The following is a 24,756-nucleotide window of genomic DNA, read 5'->3' as shown; positions in this document are numbered from 1 at the left end:
TTTCCTGGAGTCGTTTCATGGAGGTATTTCTGTGAAATCCATACCTGAGACAGAGGTGCAGAGGAGGGCCTTGGGTCTGCTCTGTCACAGCCTCACAGGTTTCACCTCCACCACCCACACCAACCCTCTGGCCACCCACCTCCACCTCATCCTGCACCAACTCTACCACCTCCACCATCACTGTCCCTCCACCAACTCCACCACCTCCACCATCATTGTCCATCCACCCACTCCACCACCCCTGCCAGCCCCCCACCAACTCCACCACCTCCACCCACATTGCCCCCCACACATCCTCCACGATCCACCACCTCACCATCACATGTCCCCACCCTCACTGTCCTTCCACCGACTCTACCACCTCCACCATCACTGTCCCTCCACCGACTCCACCACCTCCACCATCACTGTCCCTCCACCGACTCCACCACCTCCACCCTCACTGCCCCTCCACCGACTCCACCACCTCCACCATCACTGTCCCTCCACCGACTCCACCACCTCCACCCACATTGCCCCTCCACTGACTCCATCACCTCCACCATCACTGTCCCTCCACCAACTCCACCACCTCCACCATCACTGTCCCTCCACCGACTCCACCACCTCCCCCTCCACAATGTCCACCTCCACGACCCCTACCACCACCACCACCTCAAGTACCACCACTTTCACCAACCTCTCAACCACCGATACTATCACCTCCACTGTCACCACCATCGAAATATTTCAACTTGTGCAATTGCAAAGAAAACCTGAAATCCAGTAAGTTGTGTGATGCAGGAAACCTCTTCATACCTGTTGGAAAAGGGTGTTACCACCAAGGTGGTGCAAGGTTAGAAGCAGATGGAAATCCGATGACAACAGGGGGGCCACAGTCCGAAGCAGTGACAACAAAAACATCAGCGAGGCCAGGGGCAAATCAGGGTGCTCTCTAGGGGCTTTTGTTTCAGGGGTGCAGCTCAGGGGTGCAAGGCCTGCAATACTTGATATAATCTTGATTGCATAAAAAGAAAAATAGATGAAGATACATGGTTCCACAAGTTTTGTAATAGGGCATTCAAGGGTTAGGCTTTTGTCATAGTTTCAGCTAAAGAAAATGGAATAGATGCCAAACACCCCTATAACCTAAACTGAAATGTAAAGCACCAAGGCTGGATTTACTGAGTGATTTTGAAACCAGTTCTGCCAGCAGGAATCCTCTACCCTCCTCTAAGCCATGAATCATGGCAACAGAAATGTGTGGGCAGTGAAATGTTCAGGCCTAATCATCATCAGACTTGAGAATCGTGAGCCCAGGAGTCAATCACCACAGGCAACAGTCAAAACAAAATGTCTCTGTCTCTTAGAAACAAACGCGGTGAGGATCATAAACCAGGTGGTTTGGTTTTTCCTTTTTGATGAGAATTGCACAAAATAGTATTGATCAGATTCTTATATGTGTAGGCTTCTTCCAATCAATACTGCAAATGGGGGTACATCTCTATATAGAGTTGCATGTTTTATGCATCCCAAGTATCAATAATAAATAAAAATGAAAATCTATCAGAAGAAAGACTGAAGGATCTTTCTAACCTCTCTACAAAATTGATCAAAGAGTACGTAGACAAAAAATGCAAGAAACAAGTATGATGAAATGTGACAGGGAGTTAATAAAAATATGATGTAGCTTTCCTGGATTTTGTGATTTTTTTTTCAGCTTCTAAACATTTGTAATTTGTTGAGATTTGTTTTCTCATTCTAAAATATATTCTCCATTGTACTTAATTTTGTATTTGTAGTCATCTATTCTTTTGTTAATGAGGATCACAAAAACTGTAGGAGTTTTAGGCTTCCCAAAGCTTGGATCCACCCTGCATAAAAACGCTATAGCAACATGAGGTATTAAATTATACATTTTCAAATAAAGGAAGGAAGTTACCACTCAAAGGACGAATATGCTGGGTGTGACTTCGGCCAAAACACTGCCAGCCTTCTGGGTTGATACGTAGACATTGGCCTTTAGCCTGCAGCAGAAAAAACCTGCACCCCAGGTTTTGCTGTATGGTAGGATACATCTTTCATGTTACACCGCCATCAGGGCAGTTGCATATGGGTTAAGTTATTATTATACTAATTCTTCACACCCAGCCATGCACACACCAAGCTACGGTACAGTTCTACTGAATGTTTTTATTAGAAATGGATGGTTAGCTTATTTTCCTGGAAAATCAGCACTTTTTAAAAAGGAAGACTTTTTAAAAAGGACGTTACATTTAAATGGATAAAATGATTTAACATGTAAAAGGGGGGGTACAAAGACATTTTTAAATTTCTCTTGATTTTTAAATTTTTCTTAACATTCTTTTCCATATTTCTGCCAGAGCTAGAACCACTTAACAATCTCCTGTATCAATTTTCCATGTATGTAGTGGTGACCAGACCTGTAACAGTCCTACTTAAAAAGGACAAAAACGACGATGACTTACCCCCAACCTAGTCGATGTAGGATCAAAACCGAAACTCCAAGGAGCCATGGGGACCCCCACAGCGAATGCACTTCCTTCTCCATAAGGACACTCCGGTGCCTTTCCCACATCTAATTCCACAAAGGAAGTACTTTTTGAGCACTTACTCAGTGAGCTGTCAGTAGGTAATCAGGAGTGAGCCAGGAGTGCTCTCCAGCCTCAGGAAGTGCTGGGTCCAGGCAGAAGCAATGTCGCCTCTGAGTCATGGAGAAGCAGCTTCCGATAGCACTGCTTGGCCAAAATGGCACAGCCCAAACACACATCATTTGAAAAATGACTGAATTAGACCAGATTAGCTTTAAGGATCCTGTCAAGAGCCAATGATCTATTACTTCTTCCTAACATATTTTCTGGTTGTATCCTGTCTGTTTAAATAGCTATATATGTATATTACAATTTGTTGAAAAAATATACCTAGCACATCAAACCAGTGAATTCAAAGGTAATATATACTCCTTTTTGAAAGAAATTCAATGATTTAAATGAAATAATTAAGTAATAATGGGTGGGCATTGTGTGGCACACAGGCACGGCAGTCACACAGATGGGATAGGAATGACTAAATCATGGGAAATAAAGAACAACTGAAGTTGGCCTGGGTCTACTGGGGTGATTTATTTTAGTCTTTTAAGTTTATACACAATAAAATCCACTTTTAGGGGTTCCAGGTCAACGAGTTTCTAAAAGTGCATAGATGATTGTAGCTACCACTGAAGATATTTTTTAAAGTTCTTTTTTTTTTTTGAGATAGAGTCTTGCTCTATTGCCCAAGTTGTGGGCTCACTGCAGCCTCTGCCTCCCGGGTTCAAGTGATTCTCCTGCCTCAGCCTCCCGAATAGCTGGGATTACAGGCACCTACCACCACACACAGCTAATTTTTGTAAGTAGAGATGGGGTTTCACCATGTTGGCCAGGCTGGTCTCGAACTCCTGACCTCAAGTGATCTGCCTGCCTCAGCCTCCCAAAATGCTGGGATTACAGGTGTGAGCCACCACTCCTACTGAGATACAGAAAAATTCTAATACCTCAAAGATTCTCCTTGCACTGATCCTCAATATTAAACCCTCATCTCACCTCTAACCCCTGAAACCACTAATCTATTCTCTATTTCTGTATGTTTCCCTTTCTCAACATCATATAAATAGAATAGTATAGTTTGCAGCATTTTGAAACTGCCTTTTTAGTTAGCATAAAGCATTTTAAGATTCATCTGTGTTATTCAAAGTATCAGGGTTCACTCCTTTTTTATTGCTGAATAATATTCCATTGTCTGGATGTACCACAGTTTGTTTAGTTGGCCACACATTGAAAGACATTTAAATTGCTTCCAGTTTGGGGTAATTATGGATAAGATAGCTATAAATATCCACAAACAAATTTTTCTATAAACACGACTTTTTATTTCTCTAGGATAAATATCTAGAGGTAGGATTTCTGGGGTCATAAGTGTATGTTTAACTTAAAACATTTATTGGACTTTATTTTTCAGAGCAGTTTCAGGTTCACAGCAAAATTGAGTACAATGTACAGAGATCCTATAGAGCCCCTGCCCCAACACATGCACAGCCTCCCCCATCATCAACATCCCCTACCAGAGCAGCACATTTGTTACAATTGATGAACCTACATTGACAGGTCACAGTCACCCAAAGTCCATAATTCACATAAGGGTATATTCTTGATGTTGCATATGTTTAAATTTTTAAGAAAATTCCAAACTGTTTTCCAGACTATACCATTTTGCATTCTCACCAGCAGGTTACTGTGGTACTGTATCCTCACCAGCATTTGGTGTTGTCAGTATTTTTAATCCAGTCTAACATGTACTTAATTATATCTTGTGGTTTCATCTACAATTTCTAATTATCAATTATTTTGAGCATCTTTTCATGTGTTTTAAAATTTTTTGACTTTGTATTTTTGTTCCAGAATTCTATCCAGGATCCCACATTATATTTATGTATTATTTCACCTGTTCTATTATAGTCTGTAACAGTTCCTCAGTTCTTTCTGGTTTACCTTAATCACTTGGTTGAGTTGGTGCCTGCTATTTTTTTTCCACTGTAAAGTTACTATCTTTCGTTTTATAATTGGTAAGTGTATTGAGGGAGATACTTAGAGACTATACAGATCCTCAAAGTTTCTTCTCAACTTATGAGACTAATTTTAGCATATATTGGTGGATCTTGTATACGTTTAATTCTATTGACTAATTTTAGCATTTATTGGTGGATCTTGCATACATTTAATTTTATGGTGTATGCCTAACAGTGATTCTCTATTTCCCTTCTTCTGCCTACGTTAATTATTTGGAAATTCTACCGGGAGGAAGAGTTGCCTCTTCTCTCCAATTTATTTATTTGTCTATATATAATGGCATGGACTCATGAATATTTATCTTATTCTATGGCTTAGGTCACAAAAAAGAATGTTAGTAATTTTTATGGATAAATATTTATTTTTTCACTATTATTATTTTCAATAGTATTTTGGGTACGGGTGGTTTTTGGTTACATGGATGAGTTCTTTAGTGGTGAATTCTGAAATTTTAGTGCACCTGTCACCCGAGCAGTGTACACTGTACCCAATGTTGTCTTTTATGCCTCACCCTCTTTCCTACCTCCTCCCACCTTGGAATTCCCATAGTCCATTATATTGCTCTGTATGTTTTTGCATCCTCATAGCTTAGCTCCCACTTATAAGTAAGAACATACTGTATTTGGTTTTCCATTCCTGAGTTTCTTCATTTAGAACAATGGCCTCTAGCTCCATCCAAGTTGCTGCAAAAGACATTATTTTGTTCCTTTTTATGGCTGAGTTGTATTCCATCGTGTGTATATACCACATTTTCTTTATCCACTCATTGATCAGTGAACATTTAAATTGGTCCCATATCCTTGCAATTGTGAATTGTTCTGCTTTTTTGACTTTTTAATTATGGCCATTCTTGAAGGAGTAAGGTGGTACTCATTGTGGTTTTAATTTGCATTTCCCTAATGATTAGTGTTGTTGAGTATTTTTTCACATGTTTGTTGGCTGTTTGTATATCTTCTTTTGAGAAATGTCTATTCATGTCCTTTGCCCACTTTTTGATGGGATTGTTTTTTCTTGCTGATTTGTTCGAGTTCCTCGTAGATTCTGGACACTAGTTCTTTGTCAGATGCATAATCTGAATATTTTCTCAGAGTTGGTCATTCTTGGTTAATTTTCCCAGGTAGCCAGTCAGTCCTTTCAATATGTAGATTCAGGTCTTTTTCTAATTTGGGAAACATTTCTTGGATTACAATTTTAAATATTAGTTCTGCTATGTTGACATGGTTTTCTTCTTCAGGGGCTTCAATAATAGAAATATTATTCCTTCTTAGCCTATCTTCCATTTCCCCTACTTTTTCTCCTACTCCTTCCTTCCCTGCCTCCCTCCCTCCCTTCCTTCCCTCCCTCCCTCCCTCCCTCCCTCCTTCCTTCCTTCCTTACTTCCTTCCTTCCTCTTGCTCTGTCACCCAGGCTGGAGTGCAGTGGCATGATCTCAGCTCATTGCAACCTCCACCTCCTGGGTTAAAATGATTCTCCCACCTCAGCCTCCTGAGTAGCTGGGATTACAGGCTCCTGCCACCATGCTCCGCTAATTTTTGTATTTTTAGTAGAGATGGGGTTTCACCATGTTGGCCAGGCTGGTCTTGAATTCCTGACCTCAAATGATCCACCCACCTCAGCCTCCCAAAGTGCTGGGATTACAGGTGTGAGCCACTGTGGCTGGCTCTCTTTATGCCAATTTCATTCTGCTGGCTGTCTTCCTGCCTTTCTCTGATGCCCCTTACTAAAATCTGCATTTGACTCTATTCTCCTTTGGGCATTCTGTAATTTAATTTTTATTTCTGAGATAATTTTGTCTTTTTCTTCCATTTCCTTCTGAATTCAATCAACTTTTAAAAACTTTCTCCTTGTTTATTGTCCATTTCTGTTTCTAGTTTTTGAGTTTCTATTCCAATGTGTTTTATCATATCCTAAAATATTTGAGTATGCACAATTCTGTCTGAAATGTAGATTTCCAGTTTTCTTCATGATTATTTTTTGAGGACAAATTTGTGTAAAAGTTCATTTCGTGACTTTCTGCAAATCAAGTTCTCTGTGGATTTAATTTTTTTCTTGTTCATTTCAATGATATTGAGGTGTTTTAAATGATCCCTGGTTTAATGGTACATTTTTCTGTCTAGCAAAGGTCAGGTAATTTATAATAGGGCTTTTGTTTTTGTTTCTTTGCTTCTTTGTTTCAGCGATGGTGGAGGGTTTGTGGTGCTTCTGTCTGGAAGAACCTAACTCTTCCCCTTTACTTCTTTTCCTCATCACTGCCCGATTGCTGGAAGATGCTTTTTCCTTCTCTTTTTCCTTTACTCTCCCTCCAGAAGTTGTGCTTTTGGAAGGCTGTCTCTTAAATCATGCATGCTCCATTAAACGGAGTCTATCCCTTTAAATCAAGAGCCTGGCCCATTAAATGGTGGATACATTGAAACTTCTTCCCTGCAGTCGGCTCTGATCTGTCCAGTTTCTTTTTTATGTATTTTTTGATTTAGGGTGGTTTTAATTCCCATGATATCTCTCCACCTCTGGAGCACCCCTTGCCTGCAACCCCCCTTTGTCTTCCTAGCTTACCTTTGTCCATCTGACTGAATTTCATATGTTTCTTTTGCTGTCAGTTAGAATACCTGATACTAAAATGTAGAGACTGTGGCTGTTTGTTTCTCCTCCAGCAGCTCATGCAGTTTTAGGCAGAAAGTTCAGTAGAGGGCTTTTAAAAAGTCTCTTTTGAACTAACTACTAATGGAGGTGGCCTCTAAAATGTCTTGGTTCCAAAACAACAGCCATTCCTTCCATATTTCTACTAGTTCTATCATAAGAAAGTTATAACCACCTGAAAATATTGTCCCTTTAGAGTTTACAGAAACATGCGGTGTCATGCTTCTGTTAACTCTAAAGGGACAATGTTTTATAAAGGGAAAAAGTAAACGAGAAACTAAATTGGGTACTGGAGTGTTCTGTCTCAATAGAAAGTGAAGAAGATTATTTCACCTTCTCTTTTGCCTACACCTTAAGTTGGAAGAATCACTAAGAATATCAGAGACCATTTATTTGGGCAGAAATTTTAAAAATCTTCACTAGACTTTTCTAAGAACTGAGATCTTGGTAAATTCCTGTCCAATGTCCTAAGTCTCGGCTTATACAGAGTTGAAAAGACTGAATTGGGAGAGAAATATTTGTGATGAGTGAAAGTTTTTAGTAATATCCTCCAGTCTTTCCTTTGTGGTCCCCTAGCCATAATGAAACATTGAAATGCGACAGAATGAAAGGTAAGTTTTCGCTTCAAACTCATTTCCCACCAAACCTTCTACTTTGAATTCTCATGAGCAAGTCCCACCTCTTTATTCATTCCATTTTTAAAAAATACTTAAATCTATACTTCTAAAATAAGATTTAGGCCAAAAATAAACTAGGAAGCAACTCAGGAATAGAGAGTTTTAAAAGCTATTACTGGCCCAAGTAGATGGAATTGAATCTTTCACAATCTGAAAAGCTGTTAGAATCACAGATAATTTCATCAACTTTATCCTGGGAAACGAAGCTGGCAGCTTCCTACCATCCTCTATAGCTATTTTCTGGAACTTCTTGATTTCTTGAAGAACAAGGAGATAAAGAAAGGAAAAGTGGTTAAAGACACTGGCATTTTAGATGTAGGCCAGAAATCATTGAAATTTGACGGAAAGTGTAGGTGGAAAGATATATGACATGACCAGCTGACTGGAAGAGCTGTCTGTGATTGTAAAAATTTTTTAACAGATGGAAACTAAATTTTATTCAGGAGTCACCATGTTCCAAGCACTGTGTAAGCCTTTACCTGTGAGGCCTTTACTCTTTCCTCCCCTGAAGAAACAACCTCACAGAAATATCTTGACATATGTAATGGCTGATGGACAATTTCCCATGTGTCTATTGAATTTTGGCAATGTTTTCAAGCAGAGGGACCAACTTTCTTTGTTGGGAACGATCCATCCTTTCAAGGGAAGTTTAGCCTTGTAAGGCAGAGATAGGGCATTTGGGTTTATTGTCCAGTATAATAAAAATATCTCCAGGTGAAGGTCAGGCAAGCTTACTGCCTGATACGAATGTTTTGAGTTCCCTAAGCTACTCTACTGCAACTCAAACATTGAAGGTAGAGTCACTGCCTTGCCCTCCTGTGCTTCCCGGGGGAAAGTGGGGCTTAGAGAACTGAGTGACACCTGCTGCTGTGGATCCTGCTGTGTTCTGGCCCAGGAATCATGGGTCTTCTTCCTAGCATTCGTGAAACTGCAGCAGACTAATTTGTTAGTTTGCAACTACGGTAAATTGTTAGACCCCTTAACAATTCTTTACACTAATGTCATTCCCATTTTATTGATAAGAAAACAGAGGCCAAAAAAGCTAAACTATGGTGAGGTAGGAAATGACACCTAAGATTTTTGCCTCCAAAGCCACCAAATGCTGCCTCCTCTTAGTGGTGGGATTATGGGTGATTTTTATTTTCATCTTTACATTTTTCATTACTGTCTAATTTTGGCAATAAGCATGTCACTTTTTAATTAATTTCTGATTTTGAGATAATTGTAAACTCACATGAACTCACATGAAACTTTTTAAGAAACAATACAGAGAGATCCTGTGTATCATTTCCCCAATTTACCCCAATGGTAGTAGCATTTTGCAAAGCTACGCTACAACCACTTCATACCCATTCGGGTGCCAGTTATCAAAACAAACAAAGACAGATGTTAGTGAAGATGTGGAGATATTTGGACATTTGTGCACTGCTAGTGAGAATAAAAAATAGTGCTGCTGCTATGAAGAAAAGCATGACAGTTCCTCAAAACTACAGTGCAATATCACGACCAGAATACTGGCATCAATACAGCCAAGATACAGAACATCTCTGTCACCACAAGGTTCCTCCATGGTGACCTTTACCTGCAACCAACACTTTCCTCTCACCTATACCTCTCCTTAACTCCTGGCAAACATTCATGTCGTCTCAATTTCTGTAATTTTTCAAAAATATTATACATATATAACATTATATGATATGTATCCTTTTGGGATTGGCCTTTCTTGGTCCACATACTTTTCTGGAGATTCAGCCAGGCTCTTCAGCATAGCAATAGTTTATTCTTTCTTACTGCAGAAGTAGCATTCCATGGCAGGGGTGTACCAGTTTGTTGAACCATTCACCTGTTGAACGACATCTGAGCTGTTTTCAGTTTATTTGACTACTACAAATAAAGCTGCTGTAAACATTGGGGCACAGGTTTTTATATAGAACATGTTTTCATTTCACCTGGGTAAATGCTCAGGAGTGTAATTGCTGAGTGTCATGGTAGCTACAGGTTTGGTTTTTGAAGAAACTGCCCAAATGTTTTCTTTAGAGGCTGTGCTATTTCACATCGCCACCAGCAAAACGTAAGAGATCCAGTCGCTGCATGCCGGCATTCTTACTAGCATGCGGCACTTTCCTTCTTTCTAGCAGCCCTTTTGTTAAGTGTGTGGCAATATTTCACTGTGGTTTTAGTTTGCATTTTCCTAATGACTAATGATGTTGAACACCTTTCATAGGCTATTTGCCATTTGAATATACTCCCTGATGAAATGTTTGTCTCTTTCCCATTTTCGTATTTGATTCTTGTTGTTTTCTGTTGAGTTTTCAGAGTTCCTTATATATTTTAGATAGGAGTCCTTTGTCAGATATGTGGTTTGAAAATGTTTTCTTCAAGTCTGTAGCTTGTATTTCCATTTTCTTCACAAAGTGTTTTGTAGAAAAGAAAAAGTTTTCAACTGGCACAAGACAGGGATGCCCTCTCTCACCACTCCTATTCAACATAGTGCTGGAAGTTCTGGCCAGAGCAATCAGGCAGGAGAAGGAAATAAAGGGTATTCAATTAGGAAAAGAGGAAGTCAAATTGTCCCTGTTTGCAGATGACATGATTGTATATCTAGAAAACCCCATTGTCTCAGCCCAAAATCTCCTTAAGCTGATTAGCAACTTCAGCAAAGTCTCAGGATACAAAATCAATGTACAAAAATCACAAGCATTCTTGTACACCAATCACAGACAAACAGAGAGCCAAATCATGAGTGAACTCCCATTCACAATTGCTTCAAAGAGAATAAAATACCTAGGAATCCAACTTACAAGGGATGTGAAGGACCTCTTCAAGGAGAACTACAAACCACTGCTCAATGAAATCAAAGAGGATACAAACAAATGGAAGAACATTCCATGCTCATGGGTTGGAAGAATCAATATCGTGAAAATGGCCATACTGCCCAAGGTAATATATAGATTCAATGCCATCCCCATCAAGCTACCAATGAGTTTCTTCACAGAATTGGAAAAAACTACTTTAAAGTACATATGGAACCAAAAAAGAGCCCACATCACCAAGTCAATCCTAAGCCAAAAGAACAAAGCTGGAGGCGTCACGCTACCTGACTTCAAACTATACTACAAGGCTACAGTAACCAAAACAGCATGGTACTGGTACCACAACAGAGACATAGATCAATGGAACAGAACAGAACCCTCAGAAATGATGCCTCATATCTACAACTATCTGATCTTTGACAAACCTGACAAAAACAAGAAATGGGGAAAGGATTCCCTGTTTAATAAATGGTGCTGGGAAAACTGGCTAGCCATATGTAGAAAGCTGAAACTGGATCCCTTCCTTACACCTTATACAAAAATTAATTCAAGATGGATTAAAGACTTAAATGTTAGACCTAAAACCATTAAAATCCTACAGGAAAACCTAGGCAATACCATTCAGGACATAGGCATGGGCAAGGACTTCATGTCTAAAACACCAAAAGCAATGGCAACAAAAGCCAACATTGACAAATGGGATCTAATTAAACTAAAGAGCTTCTGCACAGCAAAAGAAACTACCATTAGAGTGAACAGGCAACCTACATAATGGGAGAAAATTTTTGCAACCTACTCATCTGACAAAGGGCTAATATCCAGAATCTACAATGAACTCAAACAAATTTTCAAGAAAAAAACAAACAACCCCATCAAAATTGGGCAAAGGACATGAACAGACACTTCTCAAAAGAAGACATTTATGCAGCCAAAAAACACATGAAGAAATGTTCATCATTACTGGCCATCAGAGAAATGCAAATCAAAACCACAGTGAGATACCATCTCACACCAGTTAGAATGGCCATCATTAAAAAATCAGGAAACAACAGTTGCTGGAGAGGATGTGGAGAAATAGGAACACTTTTACACTGTTGGTGGGACTGTAAACTAGTTCAACCGTTGTGGAAGTCAGTGTGGCGATTCCTCAGGGATCTAGAACTAGAAATACCATTTGACCCAGCCATCCCATTACTGGGTATATACCCAAAGGACTATAAATCATGCTGCTATAAAGACACATGCACATGTATGTTTACTGCGGCACTATTCACAATAGCAAAGAGTTGGAACCAACCCAAATGTCCAGCAACGATAGACTGGATTAAGAAAATGTGGCACATATACACCATGGAATACTATGCAGCCATAAAAAATGATGAGTTCATGTCCTTTGTAGGGACATGGATGAAACTGGAAAACATCATTCTCAGTAAACTATAGCAAGGACAAAAAACCAAACACCGCATGTTCTCACTCATAGGTGGGAATTGAACAATGAGAACTCATGGACACAGGAAGGGGAACATCACACTCTGGGGACTGTTGTGGGGTTGGGGGAGCGGGGAGGGACAGCATTTGGAGATATACCTAATGCTAAATGACGAGTTAATGGGTGCAGGAAATCAACATGGCACATGGATACATATGTAACAAACCTGCACATTGTGCACATGTACCCTAAAACCTAAAGTATAATAAAAAAAAACGAAAAGAAAAAGTTTTCAAATGTAATAAAGTCCAGTTTACAAACTTTTTAAAAAATAGATCTTGCTTTTGGTGTCTAGTCTAAGAAGCATAGCCTAGCCTTAGAAGGCAAACATTTTCCCCTATTTTAAAAAAAGTTGTATAGATTTATGTCTATGCTCCATTTTGAATTTGTTTTTAGATAATGTACAAGACTTAGGCTAAGGTTCATTTTTGCCTATGAATGTTAAATTCAGCCTTTATAATTGTTTTATAACTGTCTTGTCCAGAGTCAATTCAAGGGAGTCTGAAAAATTAAGAACAATGCTATAAGCAAAAAGTCAAGAATTTGGAGCAAATAGACTGAGATCATATAAAAGTGCATAGAGGGGGCCGGGCATGGTGGCTCACGCCTGTAATCCCAGCACTTTGGGAGGCCAAGGTGGGTGGATCACCTGAGGTTGGGTGTTTGAGATCAGGCTAACCAACATGAAGAAACCCCATCTCTACTAAAAATACAAAATTAGCCGGGTGTGGTGGCACATGCCTGTAATCCCAGCTACTCGGGAGGCTGAGGCAGGAGAATCGCTTGAACCCGGGAGGCGGAGGTTGTGGTGAGCCAAGATCATGCCACTGCACTCCAGCCTGGGCAACAAGAGCGAAACTCCATCTCAGAAACAAACAAACAAACAAACAAACAAAAATGCATAGAGGGTAGACCTGTAGAATTACTAGAGATAGTTCTGAGTTTCCCACAAACTCAATGCAAAAACAGAAATTTGATCTGTTATGTGAATCACCCTTTGTCTCCAACATAATGACAAAATTGTTAATAAGAAGTGGTACAAACGTCCTTGGTCTTGAGGATTAAGAAAATGAGAAAAGTCCTCAGAAAAGGACTCTGTACAATGAAGTAAACCACATCTTCATCAACATGCTAAAACTAGGGTAACCCTATGACCTAAAAATCAGCCAAAACTGAGTATCTTTGAGGGTGAACAAGGCACTATCAATAAAAATGCTGAGACAAAGTCATAAACTCAAACTATCCCTAGGAAGCTGGGGCTGGATTCACTTTTTAACAGTAACGCCAACATAGGGCTGTTACACATCCTGAACCTCAAAGTAGGCCTCCCTAAAAACCTAAATGCAGCTGGGTGTGAGAGTTCAGTGGCAAGGGAATGCTGTATGCACTGTATGCAATTCTCATGCTGGAAATCTATTTCAGAGTAGAAAATTAGAGAATATTTTTCTTTTGTGCATGATATTCCTACCTCTGACTTGAAGTTCAGCCACGACCTTATAAAACACATATTTAGGACAAAGTTATTGTCTGTGCTGAATGACCCTTTGTCCATTAGCAGGTAGTGTTGGTGAAGCCCATTAATTACAATCCCTGAGAGTCAATTCATCCATTTGGGGTATGACATGAGTGCTTACAAGTCAAAATGATGTGTTCCCAATTTCTTATCCAATAACTCGCTATGTCTTACAATGTATAATGTCTTAATACATTAAATGTGAAGGGTGGACTCAGACAGCGTTGGTGAATTTCAAAGAAAAAATACCAAGAGTGACACATTTGAGCTAGTTTCTGAATGCCAGGTCCTCATTCAGAAGGTTGGCAGGCAACAACATCACCTAACCATCCACTCTATTTTAATTATTTCCAGAGATTGCACAGAGCTCTTGATACTGAAGAGTGAACCATGTTCAAACAAGAAGAGATCACCCCATAAAAACCTTCCAGCTTGTGTTACAATTGGATGCCTCTAAGGTGGACAAAAAAGGCACACAGAGATCTTCCCTACTCAGGTTCTGGTCAAATCTCACTCCACTTAACGGAGCATGGCTTTCAACTGCACCTGGAGGTAAGCAAGCGTAGGGGGCAGAGGGGAAATGGATAAATGCAGTTGAAGGGAGAAAGGAATTACACCAATGGGGCTTCTAGAGTGTTAGGCCCTAGGCCATGTAAAAGAGAAGTCATTCTGACACTTGTTAAAACAGGAAGGAAGACTTCATTTAAGTCTATTGTCAATGGGAGAGAGCTAGAACTCATCCACTCTGCATACAACAGGGACAGGTGGGGACAAAGAGCAGAGGGAAGGAACAAATGGAAAATTCACACCAGGAACTTGGTTAGGCATCAAGGTACAGGGACTCTCGTTAAACTGATAACAGGATTTCTTGTCACCACTGGGCTAGGCAGACCAAAGACAGGACCAAGGATAAGGTTCAATCAAAAACAAAAAAAAAGCGTGCAGGGGCGGCGCTCAGAGGAGCCTCACTAAAGTTTGGTCAAGGTTAAGGTCCTTGCTCACCTTAAGCAAGTATTCAAACAATTCAAAAGTATTACTGAGACGGTATTTTTCCCATTGACTGGCATGTCGTGGATGGCTCTCCACCCTCTTGCATGACCTCACAGGCAGAACGTGCAACCTGTAGCAAATCAGTGACTCCCATCACCCTCCCCATTCACAGGCAAACTGCCCTATCCAGCCCATCCTCAGGCACAACTCCCTCGCCGTGCTGAGTGCCATGTCCCAGGCCCTGCTCCTGATGTTTCCCCATGTCACAGTGCACACATGTGCTGTCCCAGGCCAGCCAGGCATCATAGCACCCTTATGTCACCCTAAGGCAGCTTCTGGCCAGGTCTCCCTGCTTTTTCAGCAGATTCACCCCGCTGAGAGTTTTTTTGTTTTTGTTTTTTGAGTTTTTTGTTTTTTAGAATGTCTTTCTCTGTGGAGAGAGGCAAAATTAAGAAATGTCTATTTAAGTCCTGTGCCCATATTTTAACCAGATGATTTGTTTTCTTGCTATTGAGTCTTAAGAGTTCCTTAGATATTTTGGAAATTAACTGCTTGTCGGGTATATGGTTTGCAAATATTTTTCCCCTATTCTGCAGGTTGCCTTTACACTCTGTTGTTTCCCATGCCGTGCGGAAGATTTTCAGTTTGATGTACCTAATTACAAGGAGCCATGTCTTGGTCCTGTGTCTCCTAGGTTGGGTCTCCCACACGTGTTTCACTCTCTGGCTTCCTTTCTCCATTGCTAACAAACAAGAGGCTAGGCCAGTTATTCATCCTACTAGGGTCCCAGGCATGGAGGGAGAGCAACGATATTGTGAGGATGACGGCAGGATTGGAGTATGAGGAGGAAGGTGGGACAGGGCATACTGGTTTCTCCTTACAAATCTTTTCCTCATATCAAGTCCTTGAGGAAAACTATTTGTACACAAAAGAAAGAGCCACTTGCCCCCTAAGCACTCTTCACTTTCCCATCCTATAAGATGTATCAGAGCTAATGCATCACATGAAGAAAAGAAATCTAACAAGCTTCCTGGGCATTCACTGCACCAAAGTCACCATCATGACTGTCACCTGCTGGAGCAGGGCTAAGCCACCCACGAGACGCAGAAAAGCATGTGCAGGCACCTAACTCGAGCACAACGATAGCACGTGGGGACAGCCTCAGTGAGGGAGGGGAGCAGAGCCCTTGGTCCCCTGGGATCCCCTCAGAGGGACTGGATACACAGGGATGCGTGAGGGGGCGCACAGGGAGGATGCTAGCTAGAGTACCCAGTCGATCTGGATTCCACACTTTGCAAGACAGGTTTCATCTTACAGGAGCAAAGATGCATTTTGACAACACGCTAGCATTAATAAGCTAATAATCACCCAGTGGCACCCCTTGATTGTTCAACAAGAAGCTCACTGAGTAGACTCCAAGCTCAGGCCCTGAGCTTGGACAAAGGTGGGAAGGTGGACTGTAAATCAGCTTCCTCTATTGTCATCTACGGCTCTGAATAAAATATTTACTGCAGACCTCTGATGCCAATTTAATTATCTTTCCCAACAAAGGCAGCTTGCGTTTGACAGGCAACAGGAAAGGCAAGTTAATCGTGGGCATCTGCTAATTAGCATATTCTTCCCATAATTACCTTGCAGCTGCCATTTGCAGCTATGCCTGCCTCACAGGCGTGGCAACAAGGGCTCGGGAGGGAGCTCAGCTCCAGGGTGGGAGCAGCGAGAATGACCCACTCCACTCTCATCTGGAGGTCAATGGCAATGCATAGGTGCCCACATACCTCTGTCTAGCAACAGTCCTCCAAGAGAAGGCTGTTCCCACATGCCAGTGTAGCCAGAGGGTGAGAACTTGTCTTCATTTCCACCCTATTTGCAGTACCCTAGGAACAAAAGAAAGCCAGTATCACCAGCCACCTCTATGCTACATATGACCTTTTGCTTAGAAATAGATCACCCCACAGCTCTTCAACCCTCTTCTTGCTAGATCTTTTGATGAAAACACACACACACACACACACACACACACACACACACATCCCACCTTCCCACCTCGGGCATTTGCTTACACTGTGCTCCTGAAGCCACCTCCTTCTCACATGCAAATGTCTACTTCTACCTACCCACCAATGCCAATTCAAGCATGTCCTCCATGATCTCTGGCTTTCATTCTGCAAGCTGGAAATGATCTGTCAGTCTTACAAACTCCTTCCCCTTTGTGACTCTTCTTTCTTCTCCTACAATAGCTTTCTAATGTGCGTGTTTAATTGTCAGTTGTGGAGTGTGTTTCCAAAGATTTCCACGATGATATCTCCCATCCCCCAGGCTCTTTTGCAATGGCTTTGACTCTCCCTCCACAAGAGGCAGAGTTGTTTGTTTCCTCTCCCCTTAAATCTGACCTGACCTTGTGATTGCTTTAACCAATCAAGGCAGCAGAAGTGATGTCCTTAAATTTCCAAGTTTGGAAATGAAGAAAGAATGCAGCTTCTGCTTTTGTGCTCTGGAAGAAGTCAGCTGCTATGTAAGAAGGCCAATAGCCTAAGACCACCATACTGTAAGAAAGCCCATGTTGGTCACATGGGGAGGCCACATGGAGACTGAAATGCCGGATCAGCCCCTGTGTTCCAGCCACCCAGCAGAAGCATCAGATACATGAGTAAAATGATCCGTCTTGGACATTCCAGTGCAGGCAGACACTACATGGAGTGAAGATGAGTGGTTCTCACCAAGCACTGCCCAAATGGCAGAATCATGAGCAAATAAATGATTGCTGCTGTATTAAGCTGCTGAGTTTGGGGGTGGCTTGCAATGCAGCCATGGATAGCCAAAGTATTTGCCTTGATTAGCTAAGAGTGTGGGTGGGCTTGGGTGTCAACTGGCCAGGGTCAGCGTCCTGGATCAGCCACTTACTAGCACTGAGACCTCGAGTAAGGTCCCAGATAAACACAATAGCAGTATGTTGATTGATTTCTTCATTCAGCCAATGTGTTTCAGAGCCTTCTCTGTTCCTGGGCTGTGCCCAATAGTTTGCATTTGACACAGATGAACATTACCACTCAGAAGATCCCAGACTTCTCCCACAATCTTAGGGTTCTTGGGCAGAACCCAAACCTCTTCATGAATCACGCTGTCTTTTAAGAACAATGACAATAGTTTTCTGTGACTTAGGGAAATAAAAGTATTTTATCATCTTATAAGTGCACTTTAAAGGCATAGTGTCCTTGTCAAAGCAAAAGCATATCTCATTCTCCTTAATAAGTAATCAGTTTAGACTGATTAAATTATGATATGTCCATACAATTGTTGAAAAATACTTAGGAATTATCTATATACAAATACAGAAAGATCTCCCAAAATACGCTTTTAAATGAACAAAAAATGTACTGTGTGGTGTGAATGAATGATTCAATTTGTATAAAAATAAGGAGACATAAGTATGTTTGTATTCATCATAATTGAAAGAAGAGTACACAGAAACAGGACTGACCTTCGGGAATCAGGAGCAGAGGGCACACTGAATTTTAGTTTTTGTCATACTGTTTGGCTTCTTTGTTCTACCATGACTGTATTTCACTTTCATAATTTTAAAAACTATTTTAAAAAATTTCCATCACCTTCATAACATTGCCCCAGTAATATCTGTGTGGGACAAAAATGTCTCATGCTACTTATTCTGCAATTTGATGACCAAGGTGGAATTTGGTTATTTGGAGTTTGGTTCAGGAGGAAATGGTTGTTTTCTGTATTTGTTTCCTGTGGTTGCTCTACAAACTACCACACATTGTTGCCTTACAATACCAAAATCTACTCTTCAAAGTTCTGGAGGCCAGAAGTATACAATCAACTTCGCTGGGCTAAAACCAAGGTGTCCACAGGCCATACTGCCTCCAGAGGGGAGAATCCATGCCTTGGCTCTTCCAGTTGCTGGCAGCTTTGGCAATAGTGGCTCTTGGCTGCACCACTCCAATCTCTGTGTCTTAGTGCGTTTGGGCTGCTATAAGAAAATACCACAGGCTGAGTAGCTAAAAAACAACAGAAATTTATTTCTCACAGTTCTGGAGGCTGGGAAGTCCTAGATCAAAAATGCCAGCAGATCCAGTCTCTGGTGAAGGCGTGTTTCCTAGTTCATAGATTGTCATCCTCACATGGTGGAAGGGGCAAGGGAGCTCTCTGGGGCCTCTTGAAAAAGGCACTAATCCCATTCATGAGGACCCTGGCCTCATAACCTAATCACTTCCCAAAAGCCCCACCTCCTAAAACCATCACATTAGGGTTAGATTTCAATATATGAATTTGCAGGAGTCGGGGAGGTGGGGAAGGGGGTACAAACATTCAGTCTATAGCACTCTGCCTCTACCTTTACATCACCTTCTCCTCTTCTGTATGTAGTTAAATGTCTATTTCTTTCTTATAGGGATACATGTGACTGCATTTAGGATCTACCAGATGATGCGGTATCATCTCCCCATCTCAAGATCCTTAACTTAACATCTATAAAGACCCTTTTTCCAAATCAAGTAGCATGTACAGGTTCCAGGGATTGGGATAGAAATGTCTTTGTGGGGGGAGGTGGTATTTTTCTACCTACCATATCTTCTATTTGGACCAGAATACAGGACCAAATGCATGCATTAAGTCATTCATGAATTCCACAAATATTTAAGTACCTGTTCTATCCAGAAACTGCAAAAGCCCAACCCCTGAGTTTTGAAAAGAGCTTGATCATCTTAGCAAGGACTGAGCACAAGCGAACCTTTGCAAATTGGCCCCCTCCCACACACTTCCTAAAAGGAGGTAGCATCCATCTCTAGAGGGACCAGGGAAAGGATATCTGACTGAGTAAGGCCACAGACAGGCTCCCCAGCCCTTCCTGACACAACAGAAGGTGGGGAAGCCAAGGAAGGCACAATAGCTCATCTGGGCTTTCCTAGGGCTGCTCACTCAGTTCCAGTCTAGTGAGAGTTTATATACTCAGTCTGCTGTTAAAGGGTGCCGGTAATACCCTAGCCTCCCTTCAGAGGGTTGCTGAACCTCACCTCCTCCATCCTGCAGTGCTAGCTGATGCCAAGGACTTTGGTCTAAAAGTCACAAGTATTCAGGGCTGACATCCTTGTCCTGCTTTCATTTCATCTGAAAAATCATTGCACAAGCCAGCACTTTTTTGTGAGAAAAAAAAAAAATATATATATATATATATATATAAATGCAAGCTCTAAAAGGGGTCTTTATTATCTGCCTAGCAACAGTTTGCTATAAATAAAATCACCCTGTCTTGCTATTTTATAATTAATAGCTCAACATTCTCACAACAACATTGGCCTTGCTGGCATCCTGGTTCCTTGTTTGCAATGAGCCTGAATGATTCCACAACCTTTCTCTGAATGTGAATTAAGTGCACAGGGTTTTAAACAAAAGAAATGTTGCCTCTTACCACACATTCATATGCAAAGTAATCAGAGCTGCAGCATTCATGCCCATGAATTTCTCATCTCTGGTCAAATATCTAATCTTCATTTTCATCAATTATGCCAAATTAATAGGATTTATTCTGGGATTGTGTTGTTTGCAGTCTGGTCCTATGACCCCAGGCCTCTCCTGACACCTGCCCAATGTGAAAAACACATAATTGGTGCTAAGATGTCTCATTACTAACGGTGTACCCCCACTGGGCTTGACATGCATCAGATGCACAATCTGAGCGGTAACTCTAAGAAGAATGTGTCATTTTTCCCATTCTATAGTTGAGCAAACTAAAGCACAGCTCTAGTTAGGAGTTTGTCAAGATCCAACAGTGTGTCAGTGGAAAATGAAGGAGAACGTGTTTTGGAAATGGCTGTGGCTGCTTTGAACTTCCAGCCATGTTTCCCTCCCTCCCTCATAGGATTCAAAAAGTGAACTTTATCAAGAACAAGACCTTCCATGTTGGATAATAAGTTGCTTTCCCAGAGACTGAAAGGGGTGAGCAAGTATGATGGGCAGCTGATTGATGGACAGATGTTTGAGAGTCCCAAGTAATTATGGTGAAACCCTGGGATGGGCAGAGGGGTGCAGGCTGAAGGCTTCCAGTCACGAATTCCCATGATGTGAAGGCAGAGAGGATGCAAAGTCAGCAGAAACTTGCGTGCTTAAGAGTACACCACACCAGGGAGAGGTTTCTAGTTCTCGCCTTTCCTGGATGTTACTTATTGATGTATGCAAGTTAATAAAATGAGCTGGCTCCTTAAGACACAAACCTTGACTACTACACCCTGCCCCTTCTGTCTCCCCTCCCTATTGTCGTTTCCACTTCTAGGTCAGTGGCTCCTGAATAGCTTCCAGCCTTGCCGATCATGCTGTGGCCCACATCAGTTTCAACCACATGGATCAGACTAAAAACATCTTTCTGTACAAGCCAACCTTCCTCCCCAGGTTTTCCATTTCTCTCGGTGGCAGCACCATTGATACCCCACATGTTCATGAGAGTCACTCTCTCCTCTGTATATTTGCAGCATCCATATGTCCTGGAGTTTCTGGAAACAGCCCTGATTTCAAACCTTCTGTTTTAGTGTCTGACCATGTGTCAATGTTTGTATCTTGATTTTGGACTGAGAAGACAAGAAGACATAGTGACTGTACCTGTCAATAAGCTGGCATGGCGGTCTTGTCTTCCTTCCTTATGGCTCCCCATCTGATCTTATTTCTAGTTACCATTGCAGGAGTTCCTGTTTTCACAGCTGGATTTTGTAATAACATCGGTTCCCTCCATTTTGCTTTTCATGGCTCCATCGAATAGATCCTCCAAACATAATTGCTCTTTATTCTCTCAGCAAAAGAACCCCAAAACACAAAAAGCAAAACAAAAAAACAAAAACCCACAGTACCTTTCCACTCCCAACCAGATGAATTCACCCTCGTTATCTTGGGGCTTCCTTCCCTAAAGCCTTCCATCTGTTCCAGCCCCCACAGACCTCCACCATCTCCCTGAAACAATATGACACTCATTTTTAGTTTTAGTACTTAACTTCCAGCATTCTAAGTTGCTTTATTATTTGTCATCTCTCAAAAGAGGTTTTAAGACCCTTAAAGAAGGACAGCTTTTTAGCTGTTTTTGGATACCTTTCATCATGGAAAGCTGGTTTCAGGCAAATAGTAGGTGTTCAACAATTATCTTTTAAATAAGGTGTCATTGTATAGCTTAGTATGTGAAATGGGTGTCTCTCATAAACCAGTTTCCTTTACATGTACAGCTATTTAAAGGGATAAATAATATCATTATTTTCCAGAACAAAAATGACCAAATGATAAATAAGGCTTTATGAAAAAACATGGACAAGGATGTCTTGCTTTAGAATAAAGGTGGGGGAAAAAAAAAAAAAAAACAACCCTTTGGGGGCTGTTTGCATTTTATATGTAAACAGTGACATCTGCTGGTGAAGATGCACAGCATTTACATGGCATCTTGAAGTGGATTCAGGGTTCAGAAGCATGAATGTCACTGAGTCTTCATCACGGTCCTCTCAGAGACACCCAAAGGCCCCTTGTGAGACCCCAGGATTGGGTCATGTCCTCATACTTGATGATGATGGATGTGTTATTCTGGGAAATCATACAATTTAATTAAGATAAGCATCGATAATTAAAACAATTCTCCCTTTATCAGTTTCATTAGCCAGTTTTAACTTTTAATTGTCTTCCCTTATGATACATTTTCCCCTTGAAAGATTCCTGCCTGGTTTCCCTAGGAGAAGTGCTTAAAAGCATCAATCTCATCATAGTTCAGCAATCATGAGATAATTTTGTTCCCTAATTCTGTTTTTCTAGCATGTTTGTAAACAATGCCATCAGGAATAAAAGTGTTTGAAGCTGAAGCTGGGGCTGCCATCCAAATGTGGAAAGCATGCCAGAGACTATCTTTCCCAGCCCCGCCCCACCTGCACAGCCGCAGAGACGAAACTCAGCTCCAGGATAAGGTAAATGTCAAGAGCCACACAGCAGCACGCCTTCCCTTCAAAGCAGAACAAAGGGTGGTTTTCTTGGTCAACCTGGCTGCACAGGAGGAAGCCAAGCAACACCATTGATTTAAGCCCCAAGGAAAACCTAAAATCTTTGGCCACCTCAGGTTGTAAATCTGGCATCAGATGTCAGAAACTTGTATGAAAACAGAGACTACTAGGTTTTGCTATAGCTTGAAAGGAATAGCCCAAAGAAAAGCCTGACTCCAAAGAAGGACTGTCCCAGGCTCAGGGCCCCACAGCAACCACATGCCTGGGCAGGGAACTGCCGGGAAGATAGCCCAGAATGGTCACATCTCACTCTGCAGCCCCCTCACCGGGCAAGGACACCTCCTGTCAGTTTCCGAGTTCTAGTCATTCTTCCTTGTCTCTGAGAGCTGTCCGTCTTTTCATACCATTTCTACTGCCACCCCTGGTTCAGCCTCAGGTGCCTCGGAGGACTCACTGGCCAGGCCCCATGGGCACTCTACACAAACGATTGAAGAAGACCTCTAAACGAGACTGCAAAGCAGGCCCATTTCCTTCAGGTGACTGACGTGGGAACTCAGGCTGAGAGCAACTGACCAAGCAGACACAGCTAAAAAGATGGAGCCAGGATTCCAGCCAGGATCTGCCTGACTTTAAGTAACACGTGTTTCCCACTAAACCCATGTCATGGCTTTCCCCAGCTCTCAAAGCTTCGATGGCCCCACTGTCTACTGAATTCAGTCGTAGCCGCCAACCCAGGGGCCAAGCCCTCCGTGCCCTCTCCTGCCCTACTCTTCAGCCTTGCCCAGCTATTTGCCTCCATGAACATCCTCAAGTCCCCCCCACACTCAAGACTCCCCAGGAGTGTCCCTTTGCTCATCTGCAATGTCCTTTCTACCAGTCCATCTGCGGTTTCCAAGTCCTGCTCACTCATCAATACTTCTGTGACCCCCCCTGCAGTGAGAGCACATTCTCTGCTAAACCCTTACTCTTCCACTGCACTTACTTCAGAGTTATTTACGTAGAGGGTCTCCCCCTGCTAGACTGAGCCACCTTGGAGGAAGAGCCTGTGCCTGGATTTTCACATCTTTGTATGTCCTTCCATCCTTAGCAAAGGCACCTGGAATTTAATCAAAATCACCAAATATGTGTTGGATAGGTGAATAGGTGGATAGATTATAAATAAATAAAGTATTTACCTAGGTTGTTACCTCTCAGGATGCAGGGAAATATATTTGATTTATAGACATAGAGAAGAAGCGACTACATATAGTATAATAAAGCAATGTTGTGTTTGGAATAACAGCAACTGATTAGTAAGTATCTATTATGTTACACTGATGTTGTATCTCTACCATTAGACTAACGAGTCTTTATGTTTCACAAGGGCAGGAATAATGTCTACAGCTGCAGCTGCCAGATCAAGCTGGAGTCCCTCCCTGATTTGATGCCATAAAGTAGGAGTTCTCAGCCACCACAGGAGGAAATCACTACCCCAGGCTGCTCACTAGAACCTCTGGGAAAAAACAGAGCTCCCCACTGTAAGTCACAGCTTTGGGGTCAGAGTCTCTGGATCTAAGCCTGGTTCTGCTACCTGAACCTCTCTTGAGTCTCAATTTCCTCCCTGAATATAGGGATGATAATCCCTGTCCCATGAGTTGCACTGGGGAATAAATGTGATCATCTACACGGTGCACTAACAGAGGGCATGACCTGTGGGAAGGGTCCCATTAGTGCCAGCATTGCCAGTTATGCAGTGAATATCATTCATGTCTCAGCTTCTGTATCAACCAGCAGCAATGCAGAGTTATCCCACCTGTAGTTAGTTGAAAGTAGCCGGTGCTGACTGTATCTTTAAGTTCTTACCAGTTGTCACTAGACCTTGTCAAAATGGGAAAAGATGGACTTCTGATAAACTCACAGTCAACTTATAGGCAATTTTAATAGAAAAAAAAATAATTCACTGCAGTTTTAAAAAAAACCTACAATGATGTATGAGCTAAAAGAGGATTCCATAGACTTGAAGTCAAAGTTCTTAGTGAATCTCTTAAAACCTTACCTCCCTTTGCCTTTTTAAT

At 41.6% G+C, this 24,756-nt stretch overlaps 1 protein-coding gene across 1 annotated transcript in view; it reads right to left on the bottom strand.

Moving 5' to 3' along the window:
* Positions 1–24,756, bottom strand: part of LOC116481600 (serine/arginine repetitive matrix protein 1-like) — a 125,618-nt gene that overhangs the window by 33,747 nt on the left and 67,115 nt on the right. Inside the window, exons 2-4 of the mRNA XM_032174298.2 lie at positions 23,685–23,798; positions 21,336–21,680; positions 20,152–20,322 (exon numbers count right to left, since the gene is read on the bottom strand). Coding sequence (XP_032030189.1) covers positions 23,692–23,798 — 107 coding nt within the window. The 3' untranslated portion in view covers positions 20,152–20,322; positions 21,336–21,680; positions 23,685–23,691. The remainder of the gene's footprint in view (positions 1–20,151; positions 20,323–21,335; positions 21,681–23,684; positions 23,799–24,756) is intronic.

This window comes from Hylobates moloch, unplaced genomic scaffold (genome assembly GCF_009828535.3).
Source record: "Hylobates moloch isolate HMO894 unplaced genomic scaffold, HMol_V3 SCAFFOLD_14, whole genome shotgun sequence".
NCBI lineage: Eukaryota > Metazoa > Chordata > Mammalia > Primates > Hylobatidae > Hylobates > Hylobates moloch.
Note: the sequence above shows the minus strand (reverse complement) of the source record. Positions and strands in the feature narration are given on the sequence as shown.